The 14,842-nt window shown below is 38.4% G+C and overlaps 1 protein-coding gene across 1 annotated transcript in view; it reads left to right on the top strand.

The window, feature by feature from the left end:
* Positions 1-12,620, top strand: part of NR5A2 (nuclear receptor subfamily 5 group A member 2) — a 78,732-nt gene extending 66,112 nt beyond the window's left edge. The window contains exon 7 of the mRNA XM_032192384.1: positions 10,979-12,620. Coding sequence (XP_032048275.1) covers positions 10,979-11,226 — 248 coding nt within the window. The 3' untranslated portion in view covers positions 11,227-12,620. The remainder of the gene's footprint in view (positions 1-10,978) is intronic.
* The last annotated feature ends 2,222 nt before the right edge of the window (positions 12,621-14,842 follow it).

The following is a 14,842-nucleotide window of genomic DNA, read 5'->3' on the forward strand; positions in this document are numbered from 1 at the left end:
ACGGCTTGGAGCACGTCCCACTGACTTCTGCTGGCAGGAAAGGGGTGGGGAGCAAAAATTGCAGCTCCTCAGGCCCTGGCAAGGCTGCTACTAAGGCTGGATGAACTCTATAGAGCAGAGGTTCCCTGTACTGCTCTGGGTCTTTGCAGAGCTACTGAGCATGGGGCAAACTGAAATAGATACTTAAGCCCCAAAACAGCCCACATGACTTGCAAAGGTTTAGCCCACCCATGACCATCCTCCTAAAGATATTTTAAGAGTTCACTTTATAAGATTAGTCCAGGATTAATAAGGAAAATCCTACATTTAGAGTTCTCCCCAGCTGATGCATATTATAAACATTTTGCACAACACCTCTGCTTGCCAGGTGAAGGAAAGTGTCGTCTCAAGAGGGAGATAGATTTCAGCATCAGAACAGGAAATTACACTACAACAGCATCTTTCCTCTCTCCCAGCACCAAAAACTGTAAGAGAGATCCGTGAACTGCTCATGATGAGACACGATGCTATCTGGTCTTTCACTGGGGAAAGCCCATAGCCGAGGCAGAATAAATGACACAGACTGATCTTCAAGCCCAGACTGAGACAGGCTGAGTGTGTGGTGCTTGAGAAAGTTGTTTCCTCTTGTCTAAGTCCATCTTTTCTGGGAGACATTTGGCTTTAGAGAACGGACACCAACAAGGTTGAAAAGGGTGGGTATCAGACTTTCATCCCCTAAAGTAGTGCTGGAAAACAACGCTGCTCACCGAAAATATTCTTTCAGAGAGGAACATTGCCAAGAGGCTACTGGGGAAGCAGTGTCCTTTAAACTTCCCACTGTGCTCCAGCTGGCCAGCTAACTCCTACCTGTGGTTCTTCTTCCCTTTCTGTTTTGAGAGAGGGAAATAAGACCCTCACAATTAATTAAAACCATAGATAAATACCAGAGATGAGCCAGAGAATAAAGAGGGAACAGAGCAATTAAGAACATTCCTGCTAAAACCTCACTAGGCATACTGTAAAATTTTGAGATTACTGTTCCCCCCTCAAAAACATGGCAGAGAGAAGCGGACACTTAAAAGAGCTTTCAATTACTTACGTGCCGTTGGCACCTTTTCAGGATGCTGTGGAGCTGGAAATGGCTGTGGTAAATTTATTTTCTCTGCATTTGCCTTTCTTGACAAAACAGCTCCAATATTTTGATCTCAAGAATAATCAGCTCTTTTGCGTTTCCTTTTCAACTAACTGCAGACTTTTGCAGTTAAAAATTAATGACAACTTCTCTTCCTTTTTTTTTTTTTTTTTTTTTAAACATAAACCTTCTGTGCTCTTTCCTGAAGGGGGAAGAAAGAAAAAAAAATACTTTTTCGTACAACTTTTACCTATTAATCTAAATTGCATTCCAACCACTCTTTCGCCCTTCTTTTGCAGTAGCACACAAAACGAAATCCACCGCAGCAAAACAACCTGGCCTGTGGAAACCATTATTCTGCAGATGAAACATTGTGTTGTGTCCTTTACCACTATTACGGGCAGTCAGTCTGTTAGAACATATTGGGCGATTATAGGCTAGTCTTTTCAGAGAAAGCCATGGGTTTCAAGTTAGCAGTAACCATCTATCAATTCTTGAGATTATGCCATGATTTACTGTCACAGCATCATGTATTCTCTGATTTTCTGCCTCCTATGAAACATTGTGCTTTCCTTTTCTATTGATGTATCAACTATAATAGTTACAAGCAGCTACAGAAAAATCAATAGCAAACTTTCATTACTGAGCACATAAAGAGTACCATGCTGTGAGAGCACCTAGCTGTTAAATAGTCACCAGCAGTAAGGTGCACTATAAATGTCTGTTATTTTGGTCTAAATGAAGAATGTCTGAATTTGAAACATCAAATATCTAGTATTTTTGACACTGCTGAATTATATGTCAAGTTTTTCCAGTATGTGATTTTTTATCCAGGTGTCAAGCTTGATTTGTCTTTTCTGTGCTGGGATCTCTATTTTTTTTTTTTTAAACCTGAAGCCAACCTAGGAAATGAATATCAAAGTATTGCTGGGCTGCGCTTCACTGCAAGATCATTAGATTTGGTTAGACAGAAATGGTAAGAATTGTGTTAATCTTCATTGAACTAGACTACATCAAGTAAACTGACTTAGATTAAGGTGAACAGACCAATAATCCCTGCGTTAATCACACAGATAAAGTAAAGGTGAAAAAGGTACTTCAGTAAGATGGCAGACTCAGAGGTGCTCCTCGGACTGTGCACTAGGAAAAGTTTTTCAATAGAGTTTGGAAAAAAATGGTATAATTTTTGGTTTAAATATGTTTGTTTGCCTGTGGGAAGACATTAACTTCCAATTAGCAAATGTAAACCAAGAATGCCAAGAACAAAAGTAAACGTGTGAGCGCATTGCTCCCAACACGTTCAGGCTGTTTGGCATCCTCCAGCACAGAGATCCTGCATGGCAGGCGGGCAGGCTCTGCTGCAGGAGTCCGTGATTACCTTGGCACTTGGTGACTGTGGTAATTTACAGCTATGAATGCACTGTTTGTTGCTGAATACCTTAGAATTTGAAAGCCTTTGCAATGCCATGAAACTAGAAGTCGAGGATGCACATGTGTACTTACATGAATTGTGTCCCGCCCAATGTATAGCCATTGTCTGTCACGGACACAAGGTTATAGGAAAGCCGGGTTTCTTTGCCTGGACATAACATCCATGAAGATTAACCTTTAAAGTAAGAAATCCAGATTAGTACTACAAAAAATGCAGAAGCAGCTCATATAACTTTTAGTATAAAATGAAAAATAAAACAGACTTCATTCCAAATGGCAATTCAGTCCTGTCCGCCACAAAAATACCTACAGATGGGGAAACACCCTGCTTCAAAGAGCACATCTAGGCAAGCACACAGGCTGTGTGGTCAGGCCTGGTGATGATGACTGCCACCTGCAAATATAGAATGGGACTGAGCTCATCCGTGCTTTTCATCTAAGCCTGGAAGTTTTTTGTCCATACTAGCTTGATACGGAATTGAAACAGCATCTCTGACAAAACAGCTTCAACATACCCTCAATGGTCTTGTGAGCTTTTTGCAGTTGTGTTTACAAGGTAAATAGCTGTAAATGTCAACAGTGAAGTCTAGCTCTTCTGAATAGTAAAATTCAAACGTTTGGCTAATTGGAGTCATTTCTACTGCATCTCTGCTGTAGTGCTTTCAGCACTGAGCAATTAACTGAATAACCCTTTGCTTTATATTGTTTCAACAAAAGTATATTAAAAACAGTTCTTTCAGCAATTTCCACTTCCCACATCTTACACGGGCATAAGTGATCATCTTTTTCATGTTCTTTCTAAACTAGAATCTGCTTCCACTAATGCAACATAGTTCAGTGAAAAAAAACCTGTTCAGTTCCAGTCTAGTGCAAATATTGGCAATAAAGCTAGTGAAATCATGTCTTAAAAAAATATCTAAACAGAGAAAAAACATATTTTTTAAAATCAACACATCCATAAATGACGATTGGCTGACTGTATCATACTGAGCCTTGTCTCAAAATAAGGCAGAGGACTTAAAATTCTAAATTATTTGATGATTACACTGACAGTCATGGTACAGTATCGAACCCCTTTGAGCAGCACATCACTAAAACACCTTTGCTTAGCTGTATTTCCTTCTTTTAAAGACAGTACATTGTAATAATCTTTGCTCCTGTGGGACATTGGATGTAAACAGAAAGAAAAGCGCAAAGAAAATTCACCAAGTAATAAAAAAGTGGTATGAAGTTCTGCTCTTATCCATAAACCACTATAACAATATAATTGGCTGGTCTAATATTTTTAACCAAGTTCAAAAAAGTTTGAAATATAATAATTAAATGCAAATACAATCCTGATCCCAAAGACCAGAAGAATGCCTTTAAGCTAGTATTTATAACAAGAACTATTCGACTGAGCTGTCTTGTAAATTTTATCATACCTGAGGCAGTTTTCCTCAGTCGATTAGCTGGAAAGCTGAATATATCCTGAGGCAAACCAGACATCTAGTACAGGCTAAATTCAACTACTGGAGCTTAAATTTGGCTTAATATATCCCCACTTGGATCTGCCTGTTTAATTCTCTTTCATATGATAACGTTGGTTTATTCATAGTCTGGACTTGCCACCTGAACAAACTGTACCTCATATCTTATTCTAATGGAATAAGAAAACTTTGCAAAAACCACAAAAGTTCCTGACTGAAAATCAAATGCAAATTTGGGATTAAAAACTGTTTTGTAAAGTGACTACAAGATTAGTACAGAGAGATTTTTCCCCTAAGGAGCACTGCTTTTTATGATCATGCATTTTTTATACTCTACAGAGACAGATGGGCTTTATAAAAGGATACAGCCTGCTACTCAAAAGGGTTTCAGTGGCAGCTGCACTTCTGTGTTTTAACCTCAGTAGAAATTTATATAGGATATTTTTCCAGAAAATATTTATATTTCTTGGTTTAGGACTATGTCACTCCTTGGTGCAGTTCCAGTGACAGCAGTAGAAATACCTCTGAGATAAACCTGGTCCATTATTCCTCTTTTAAACAGTACTTGAGTAGAAGGAGAGGGAAAGGATAGCTAGCATCCAAACCCCCCATGAGAGCAAAGATAAATATAAATCCAATAATTCAGAAAAGTTGCAAAGGTCTAAGCAAAAGCAAAGCAAATATTTTCTAGAAGGAAGTGAATTTCTAAATTTTTCATTCCCTTTTTTCTGAACATTTAGCTGCTTCTCATCCAAATAATAGACTGTTTGCTGCTCCTCACCATTATACAGCACTGCCTATTATTGCAAGCTGCAAACACCCTTTCTGCCTCAGTTCATAACTTCAAGGATTTTGCATGATGTCCGTATCACCATTCCCAGGAACTTCATAAATATTTATGGTATTTTAAACTATTCACACCCTACAAATTGTAGACACTGGCAGCCAATTCCTTTAAAACACCAACAATCCTGTATTGTTCATGTGTTATTGAAAATTAAAATGATGTTTCAGAAATTAACTAGGCAAACCATGTGGTTCGTTAAATTTCCTGTTTATTCTTATTTTGTTAACTCTTTTATCATAAGTTTAATTTTCTATTTTTATCAAATGCGATACTTCTTTTCTGGTAACAGTGTGATAAAAACTAATGCTAGGGCTGTGGATCTGCCTGCATTTAAACATGTATATATTGAGGCCAGCTGATACCGCGATAATTACCATACTAGTTTTCTTATCTGTGCTTATTCCAACAGAATATTTAGAAGACAAACAATTTAGAAGACAGGCATATGCTACGGACCTGGGACTTGGTGAGGAGTTAGGAAAAATGAGTTTTAACTCACGTTCTTTATCAGTTTATCTGTGAGATCTTCCATAAATCACTTCTGCCACAGCTTATTGACAGGTACCTGCATACAAATACAATCATGGCTGCACAGGACAGTTGTTTCAGAACTTGTCCCTGGAAAAGAGAGGTTTGGGTCGAGTCCTTTTTTCTGGGACTGATCTGGTTACCTTACGTGGTCACCAGATCAAATGCACAAAGAATCTTGGAAGCAGGAACCTGAAACCCACGTCAGCCCAGGCAGGTTCCCTCACCACCCGCTGGCAATATACAGGTCTCGTTAACCAGCTCTCCCAACTGGCTCTCCACAGCCCGAGCTGTTCCTGTACCCAGCCCTGCTTTTCCCTCACAAGTCTCAGTGAGAAGCACCGGACTTTGCATTTACAGGTGCAGCCAGGGCTGTGGACTTTGGCTCAGGACTTGTGAGCAGCTTTCCTTCCAAAAGAGGCCTGGCAGGATCCTGCTTTATTGTATTTCAGTGACCACCCTGTCACTGCCTCATTTGAAAGGTATAAGGATGTTGGCTCCTGTAGTGCCAGGATAAGAAGCGGGTGGAGATTTTGTTTGTTTGTTTAACTTTCAAGTCAGTAAACTCTCAGGCTGAGCTGTTGAAAGTTGAGCTGTTTTATTTTCCCAAGTGATGACTCAGTAATTACACCAGTAACAAAGATTTGAGAGGTCAAATTAGGCTTCGCTCTTTATCTTCACTGGGACTGCAAGAACAGAAAAAAAAACTGAAGTTTAGTAAAATAATTTCTCAGTTGCACAAGAAGAGGAATTCAGCTTTGTAACCCCTAGCTCCCTTTCCATTGTAGGGCTAACAGTGGCAAAAGCAATTATAAAACTGTTAACATAAGTAAATAACACAGTTCTTAATAGAAGTCAGGAACTGATATTCTCAGTAAGAATCTGTCATTTTACAATCTTTTTGGCATAGAAAAATATGCTTCAATATTTTAAAGACACTAGAAAGAAGCCTGCCGCTATAAAACACCACAAAAATATGTTGTAGTTGAGTTCTGAGTTGCTCTTAAACAAAGGTCCTCCAAGACCGAATGCTGAGGGGATGGGATGGGATTCGGACTGAGAATTACAGCTGCTTCTCTCGGGAGCATCTTATTCTTGCTGTGGAAATGCATACCATTTTGCCCAACACTTGTGCATGAATGAAATACATTGCTAGAGAATAATTTAATCAATATTTTCAAAACAACGCGCCCATTATCTGACGTTACGTTCAACTGAAGGTGAAAATTACTTTATGACCCTAATAAAGTCAGAGATCAGTCGTTACACTGTTATAGCTTAACCAGTGTCAGAGAAAGAATCCTTCAGAAGACGAGAAAAGTTTTCTACATGTATATATTCATTATGGACTTGTGCAACTTACTAAAACAAAAGTGACTGCTGCTGTTATAATGTAAAGGTTTCTCAAGTTTTGGGACGTGCTGACGATAGCGCCTTACACGTGATTAACAAGTGCATCTATCAAAATTTGTTTCCTGTGCCTTTTAAGTACATAATATTCAGTACAACCACACTCTAAGAACATTGAGGGGAATTTTGCACTAACGACCTCATCTTTCCCATAAATCTCCCATCTCCGTAGCATTCTGCCTGTGAAGGAAGCTTAGATACAGCAGGGCGTACAGCCCTGGCAGATGTGCTACACCGGGCTGCTTTTGTTCCCATTAGTTCCCATGGAAGAGAACTGTTGGCAATTTTCAGAGACTGGCAGTTTAGCAACCAGAACTATTCTTGCCTTCCAAGATTCCTTTATCGCATGGCAAAATCTACCTACAAAATCTGAATGAACCTGAAACCACTCGCCCCACCACTTGAGTTTAGAAGCCATCCTATTTTACCCGTGCCCCTTTGACTGCCATTCCTAAGAGCTGCCAGGCATTGGGGGATGTTGGCTATTAATAAAATCCCACATATTCCTTGCAGACGGGCCTTGCACACCCATTCAGGGAGATAAAACTTGACCTTGGGCTCATATCGAGTCTTATTGCCTGGAACACCCATTTTTCCTGCCTTACGGAAGTGAGGAACTTCTACACACAGAGAAGCCAAAATATAACCTAATTTCATCCTTGCAGTACCAGGACTTGCAAAGGTGCAAAATCCACAGAGGAAGCAGAACTGTGTGCACCTGTTCATCGCTTTACATGGAAAGGGTGTCTGATAAAAGATGCGTGCAGTAAAATATAACCAGCTTTCTTTGGGAAATATTTACGCTGCAGTTACTATTTTTCTAAGCAGTTACTATTTTTCAGATTTAAATCTCTCATTCTCTTTCATTTTGCTTTTCGAAATTCCCAGACCAAGGGAATCTCTCTACAGATTAATGCACCACCAAATTTTCAGTATTTCATGTTTGGAATATGAGAGGGAGAAAATCTCTCTGAAACCTAAATATTTTCCCCCTCTAAAGACCAGACCCATTTTTGGGAAAAAAATATGCAAAAGTGTTCTCCTCAGGCTGAATGTTATATGCAGTTTCAGCTTAAAGCACAGCTTTATAGCAGATGTATAAAACAATCAAAATTTTGGGATTTGTGGGAATACTTGCAGATCTTTACTGTGAGTGCAGAGCAGATCCTGACACACTATAATACTGTTTTTGTCTTAATCGTCAAAAGTAAGCTATAGAGGACAAAAAAATCTTTGTTTGACAGAAAAGCAATTGCTATTTCTTGTAAAACATATAATATATTCCAGAAGACCTAAGGGTTTACTTTCCAATAAGGATAGAAAAAGATGTGCGCCCCACTGTGAGCTCGCAGTAAGGCTGTTTCATGTAAAAAGTTGGTAATTAGTCCCTGAGTGAATAAAGTAGAAGAGATAAGAGACCTATACTTACTGTAAGCAACACAAAACACTTTTTCTAGCTGCTAGGATTTAAAGGGTGTGTGGGTGGGAGGGGGGGGACCTATTCCTACTCATTTAACTTACAAGTGTCTAAACCCTGGAAAATTATTTCTTACATTAAGCTTAAACGTGTACTTCAAATTGTTACTAACCGACGTACAGATGGATAAGAGACATGGCAATTCCAAAAAGCAGACAGGAATGAAAATTTGTATGAAAGCACAGGAGACTGTTGTGTTGTACATCAGTAGCAGATTTCACGCTCGTTGTACGCCACTGACTTCAGCAGAGTTACCCCAGCATTACCTCGTGTTTCACCAGCCTACCGCGTTAGCATTCAAAGGATCCTTACGGAAAAGGAAACACTTGGAAAACTAAACCACGCACCCATAGCCAAATTCATTTAATAAATGTCAGGGAAAAAACAAACCCAAAGCACAACAAAACATCTAGAGGGAAAAAAAAAAAAAAAAAAAAAAAAAAAAACACATAACTAACGTTATCCAACACTAGCTGATAGGGACAAAGTGCCAGAAGAGAAAACTGTGCAGCATTCCTTACTGTACCTGCCGAGCTCAGAGCTACCAGAAGTAACGAGTAACGTAATATTCACAGTGCTCTTAGATTTTTCCTTTGTTGCAATTCATCTGTATTAGAGTTCGGCCATCATTTTTGATTCTCTCTCAAAAATAACTATATAATTTATATTGCAATTGTGTGCTTGGCAAACCTCTCCTTTAAAAAGTTAAAAAATATCCCAAGACCTTGAGACATGTCTATGGAGCTTTGCATGGTGCTCTCTGGTCTGCACAGACCCTTAGACTTCTCTCTTTGTATTCAACCTGCCTGTATTCACTTTACTAGAGCATTTATTGTTACCATACGTGAGATGAGAGCCCTTTGGATAAATGAGTAGCTCAGGAACCTGGCACGGCAGCTTTGAAATTTCCAGTTCTCCTCACTCTGGATACTGAAAATTTCAGATGATTCTTGTTGGACAGTCATCATCATTTAAGTACTGCTAGTAAGTTCCTTAAGGCCAGCTAGCAAAATTCAGGCAGAGGTCATGTCCTGGTTCCCAAGCAAGCAGCACAAATCCGGAGAGGCACTTGCTTCATTTCCACAATGAAAGTGGGACAGGAAAGAGGCAGACATTAATGATCACGGCAGGAAACGCTCACCCCAGCCCATACGAGAGCAACCCTGAAGGGCAGCCCGCGGCCAGCACAGCACACTGCAGAGGCTCCTGCTCAAAGCCTGGAGGCTGTGCATGCTACCCTGCCCTGCCACTGGGATCCTTGGCATCCCTCCTGTTCTCGTGTCCTGAGGAAAATGTTTGCCTCCTTCAACTATGTCCCTCATATTCCAGCACACAGTACTTGCAGGAACCAACACTGGTCTATTTAAAGCACTTCTAGGAAAAGGTGCAGTTAGACCCAATTTACATAGCCTCCCAGGCCGCTGTTGGATTGGGGACCAGTGCATGTTCCTGTTTTACAAAGGAAAACACTCATTTCCCCTCCAGTTAAAGGCTGGGATTTACAACGAACCAAATTCTGCCCAATTCCCCATCTCCCTTGCTCAAACACCCATAAAGCAGCAGGTTTGTCTTTATTCAAAGTGAATTAGCTGAGTACTTGTGCTCAGTATTGCTGCTCTTTAGCCTTACGAGAAACTGTATTAGAGTACTCTACTGATGGTATAGATGATCAAACATCAGCAAGAACAAATTCTCCCAGCAAGAGCACTTTGATCACTTCACCCTTTCTTCATTATAGCAACAGTCTAATTTGCAAGCTTTGGAATAACTCCTGTATTCTTCAGACATGTCAAAAGATGCCATCAGAATTAGTTTTATGAAGGGAATCAAGTAGTAAGGAGTTAATATATTGGCATTTATCTCTGAGTGCCATTCCCAGCACTTGAACTTCCTGTATAGGAAGAAGGTAATCAAACAGAGGCAGAATGAGCAAACCCTGCCTGCCTACTGATCTAAGTGCCCCTGTTGTCCAATATCAAAGAAAATTAGCATGTTGGATTTCAGAAAGCATAGTCAGGTTAAAGGGCACCATTCTTATCTGGTATTCCACCCAAAGGACAATGATTTCATTTCATAAAGATCATTAGTCAGTGAAATATATATTTTAGAGAGTTTCTAGTAGGGAAGATTATTTTGGCAGTCACTGGAGTGTACCAGATGGTTCATTAACATAGGCTAGACAAGTCAAAGGCTTTCAGAATCATTTAGAAAATGTCAAACAGAAACAAGAACCCTGTCACTTTTTATTAGAATTAACTACATCATACCCTGGACACAGATTTCACCTTGGGTCAGAAAAATTAATACAGAATTATATGAATTGTGTAACATACTAGGTTAAAGATAGGGCTTCCTCTTGGGACTCATTTGCTAGCAATATATTATGGTCTTCTACTTTAGGAATCCTCAACCTTTCTTTTTGTAAGATATGAAAAGAGCTGACCTTGCTCAGACTCCATTGGTGTCTAATTGATTTGAGGTATATGCAGAATTTCAACAAGACATTCCGCTAAAGCTCTTTTGTGATCATTTTCCCAGGAAAGTTGGCAAAAGGGTTCACTGAATATTCAGCAGCTTCTAAAGTATGCTTTTGTCAGGAGGAAAAAAAAAAAATACATCCATTTAGTGAAACACTGCCTTAGTAAACAAGAATTAAAATGCAACTCAATTGTTTTTTGTTTTTGTTTTTTCTAATTATCATTCAGATGTCAAAAACCTAGAGAACTTCCAGCTTGTGGAAGGTGTTCAGGAACAAGTGAATGCTGCTCTGCTGGACTACACAATGTGTAATTACCCACAGCAAACTGACAAATTTGGGCAGCTTCTCCTGCGACTACCAGAAATCCGGGCCATCAGTATGCAGGCTGAAGAATACCTCTACTACAAACACCTGAACGGGGATGTTCCTTGTAATAACCTTCTCATTGAGATGCTGCATGCAAAAAGAGCATAAATTATACCCATTAGAGCTTCTGCTTTCAAGGAAAAAGATATACTCTGAACTGCTCCGAGCAACACTAATTAAAACGTGGTTTTAAGACTTTGAAAAATGGTATAATAATCAAATACTAATAGTAAATAAGTGATGTATCAGGGTATTTGTATTGCAAACTGTGAATCATATGCTACACATCCCCAAAGGAATCTCTACGGGACTTTAGACTGGAGTGAAGCGAACTTAACAAGTGGATACTGTCACCAATGTCAACATGAAAAAGGACAGAATGATTCTTGTATATTTAACTCTGCTGATTGCCAATATGAAGAAATTTAGGAAAAAAAAAAAAAACTGATCTGTATTATCAAGCTAAGGTAGTGGGGAATTTGAGTGCACTAAATTCCTTCATTGTATAGCAGGACTTCTAAAACAGTTATAATAGATGCAAAGCTGCATCCATAGCATCTTCTACCATCCTTCCAAGGACCCAACACTTACTTCTTCTGTGATAAACGATGTGGCAACCATTCAACAACCTGTAAGAGAGAGCTGGCACAGGCCACATGCAATGTAGTATGGCCACCACATGCTAAGAGGCCAGTTTTGACTGTCTCTCAGGCGTGCAAATAGCTAATATGAAGAGTGTTATCACGTGAGCTTGGCATTCTTACTATGTTCTGAAGTTTGTTTTGTCACGTGTTCATGTTGTTAAATCAGGCAGTATCCCTCTTCTACTACTGTCATTGGCTAGCAACTAAATATCAAAGATAAACATGCCAAAAATACTAGCCAAATCAGCTATACACTTTACTAGTGCAGTGGCTAAAATATGAATCTGCTATATATTCATGGCCATTTTCAAATAAAGGAAACAAAGATATTTTAAGCACCACCAATTACAGCTTTTTTGACAAAAAGTCCTTTCTAAGACACTGAATATTGATGTTAAAAAAAAAAAAAGACAAGAAGTAAAATGCATTTAGCAATGCAAGAATAGACAAGTAAATTGTCTGAGCTGATGATACCACAGAGCTCGTTAAAAATGGTCTTTAAAAATTGCCAGTAATTAAGATATCAACTCAAACATCCAGTACCTAATGAAACTTTTTTTTTTTGAAGTTAGGTAATACACATCTTTTACGCAAAGAAAGAAGAGTGATACTGCTATGTCTATGTAGGCCAAAGTCTGCTGCAGAACAAATATTAGAGAAGAACAAACAATTCTCTCTCTGTCCAAATGAAGATATCAGTATTAACATGTAGTGCCACAGTTATAAGTCTTGCCTTATTTCATTATCCTTAAAGGTAACTGTGCAGGTGTGGATCAACATACATTTAAAATAAAGTATTAATCTCTAACATTAACAAAAACATAGTGTTTACATTCTTTAGGTCCTGTGGGAAAAAACTGTGACAAAATTGCAAAGCAGTGATTTCCTTAATATTGCTTTCAAATTGGTAATTATTTTACCAGTACTTAATTACTGTATGTCGTGAGACACTAAAATCAATAGGGGGGGGATTTCAGTTTGACTTTAATTTTTGAGATTATCGGCTGTACAATCACTTGTAGAAACTGTATAAAATCCTAATCCTTTGATTTTTTTTTTCATGAAGATTGCTGGCTTTTGAATAGTTTATTTATATTGTATATGATAGTTTCCACTGTAGACAATTATGATGCTAATTTATTGTTCTTTGGTTTCATCTTTATATAAGATATAGCCAGAATGAAGAAGCCAAATATATGTGTTTACTGTAGCATGTCTTCAAGTTAGTGGAACATAGTTCAGGGACACACAAGGGTCTTCACAAATTAAAATCATTTACTTGATTAAATGTCTGTAAATCTTCATAATCCTAACTGTAGTTTATTTAAATCTATTGTAAATTATGTGAGTTGTAGCTTTTTCTGTTTCATGTGAACTTGAAAAGGTGCATTCTCTTAATTTTTTCCAAACATTCATACATTGTATACCAAAGACTTTAGTTATTACATCTGCATTAGTACAAAACATGTTATTTTAATCGCCTGTATTAATCAGCTATAATATTCTGTCCACGCATAGGGTACAAACACAGCAAAGCCTAATGTCTGCAACTCCTAGATGCCTGCCCTGTACCACAGAACACATGCACTGTCATACTGACCAAAAGCAAACCAAATACACCTCCCATAGTCATCCTACACAGCAGGCATGGCAGCACTATTTAAATAACAGCATTCTCCCTCAGACAAACTAAATTAACCGAAAGTAAGATGCAGGTGGCAATTGACAGTGGCTGGGACATACTTATACCCACATGTATAGTGGGTATAATGATGAGTGCAGTCATTCCTTCCCTTTTTAAAAGAAAAACAAAACATATTTCAAGTGTTCTCATTCTGTATTTTTATTTTTTTTTTTCTTATGGAAATGCTACAGTGAATCTCACTGCATATTAAAGAAAAAAGCTCAAAAAATGTTGCTAACCATATTCACAGCACCATTATCTACATACAGGATGAAATAATTAAAATAGGGATGTAAGAGAAAAGTAGAATTTTTCATACAGTTTAATAGAAACAATTGCTAATGAATTAACATGTGTTTGCCCATATCTATGGTTCCAAGAATCCCACTAGATTGCCCAAAGTTTGCGAACAAAAAAAAAAAAAAGAAAAAAAAAAAGAAAAACACCCTCATGTTAATTGTTAACTACTTTGTAACCAGACATTTACTTCTGACTGCCTTATCGATTACAGGACATATCAGTAAAAGCAGACTAAAATTCAAAGGTTTTGGCTTTGGCTGGTTTATTATAGTTGTTCTGTGTTTGTAAACAGACAATCTGTAAAGTCTGACTGTTTGTATTACAGATGTTCTGCAGCTGCCTTGGATTTAAATCCATGCAACTTTTAGAATGTGCAGTGATTTACTTGTTGAAGTTGAAGTTCTCTTACTGTATCGGTGAAATACATATTGTCACGTCAGTTCTTGCCAGGAGTTTCTCATCACCAATGGATTTTTTTTCTCCAGTATTCCAATAAATATTGATATGCCCATGCTGACTACTTTTAGGTTGTCTTTATGCTAACAACATTCCACTGAAACAAAGCACTGGTCAAAAATCCGTTTCTCAGAAGAACAGAGTAAAATACAAGAAATATAAGAGACGTGAGAGCTCCTAAGAAATCTGATGCAGAGAGGATGATACAAATGTGGAGAGCTGCACCTTCAAAAGCTCAGTGATGGTGAAATTGCATAGTCTGAAGTAAAATAAACCCTGCTAAACAGATCAGAAAAGCTGAGTGTCTAGTCAAAAAGGAATTTATCAGTTGAAAAAAATAATAATAATGCATTTCATCTCATTCTGCACACTTAACTTTCACTTTAAACATTGTTCGTAAAGGGTTAAGCGGCCAAAGAATTGGAGGGGGAAAATGACAGAACAAAAGAAAATCAGGTAACAGGATCCTGCAGAGCTCAGGATAACCTCTTAGCAATGTAAATACACCACAGGGCCAGGGGCTACTCCAGAGCTTCCAACACAACTGCCAGAGGAGGCTGCCAAGGAGGCAGATGTTACAGCTACTAGAGAAAAATATTCTCCTGAAGTTGCCCTCTGGCTCCTCTGATTGCCATTTCGA

The sequence above is a fragment of the Aythya fuligula genome, chromosome 8, assembly GCF_009819795.1.
Source record: "Aythya fuligula isolate bAytFul2 chromosome 8, bAytFul2.pri, whole genome shotgun sequence".
Taxonomy (NCBI): Eukaryota; Metazoa; Chordata; class Aves; order Anseriformes; family Anatidae; genus Aythya; species Aythya fuligula.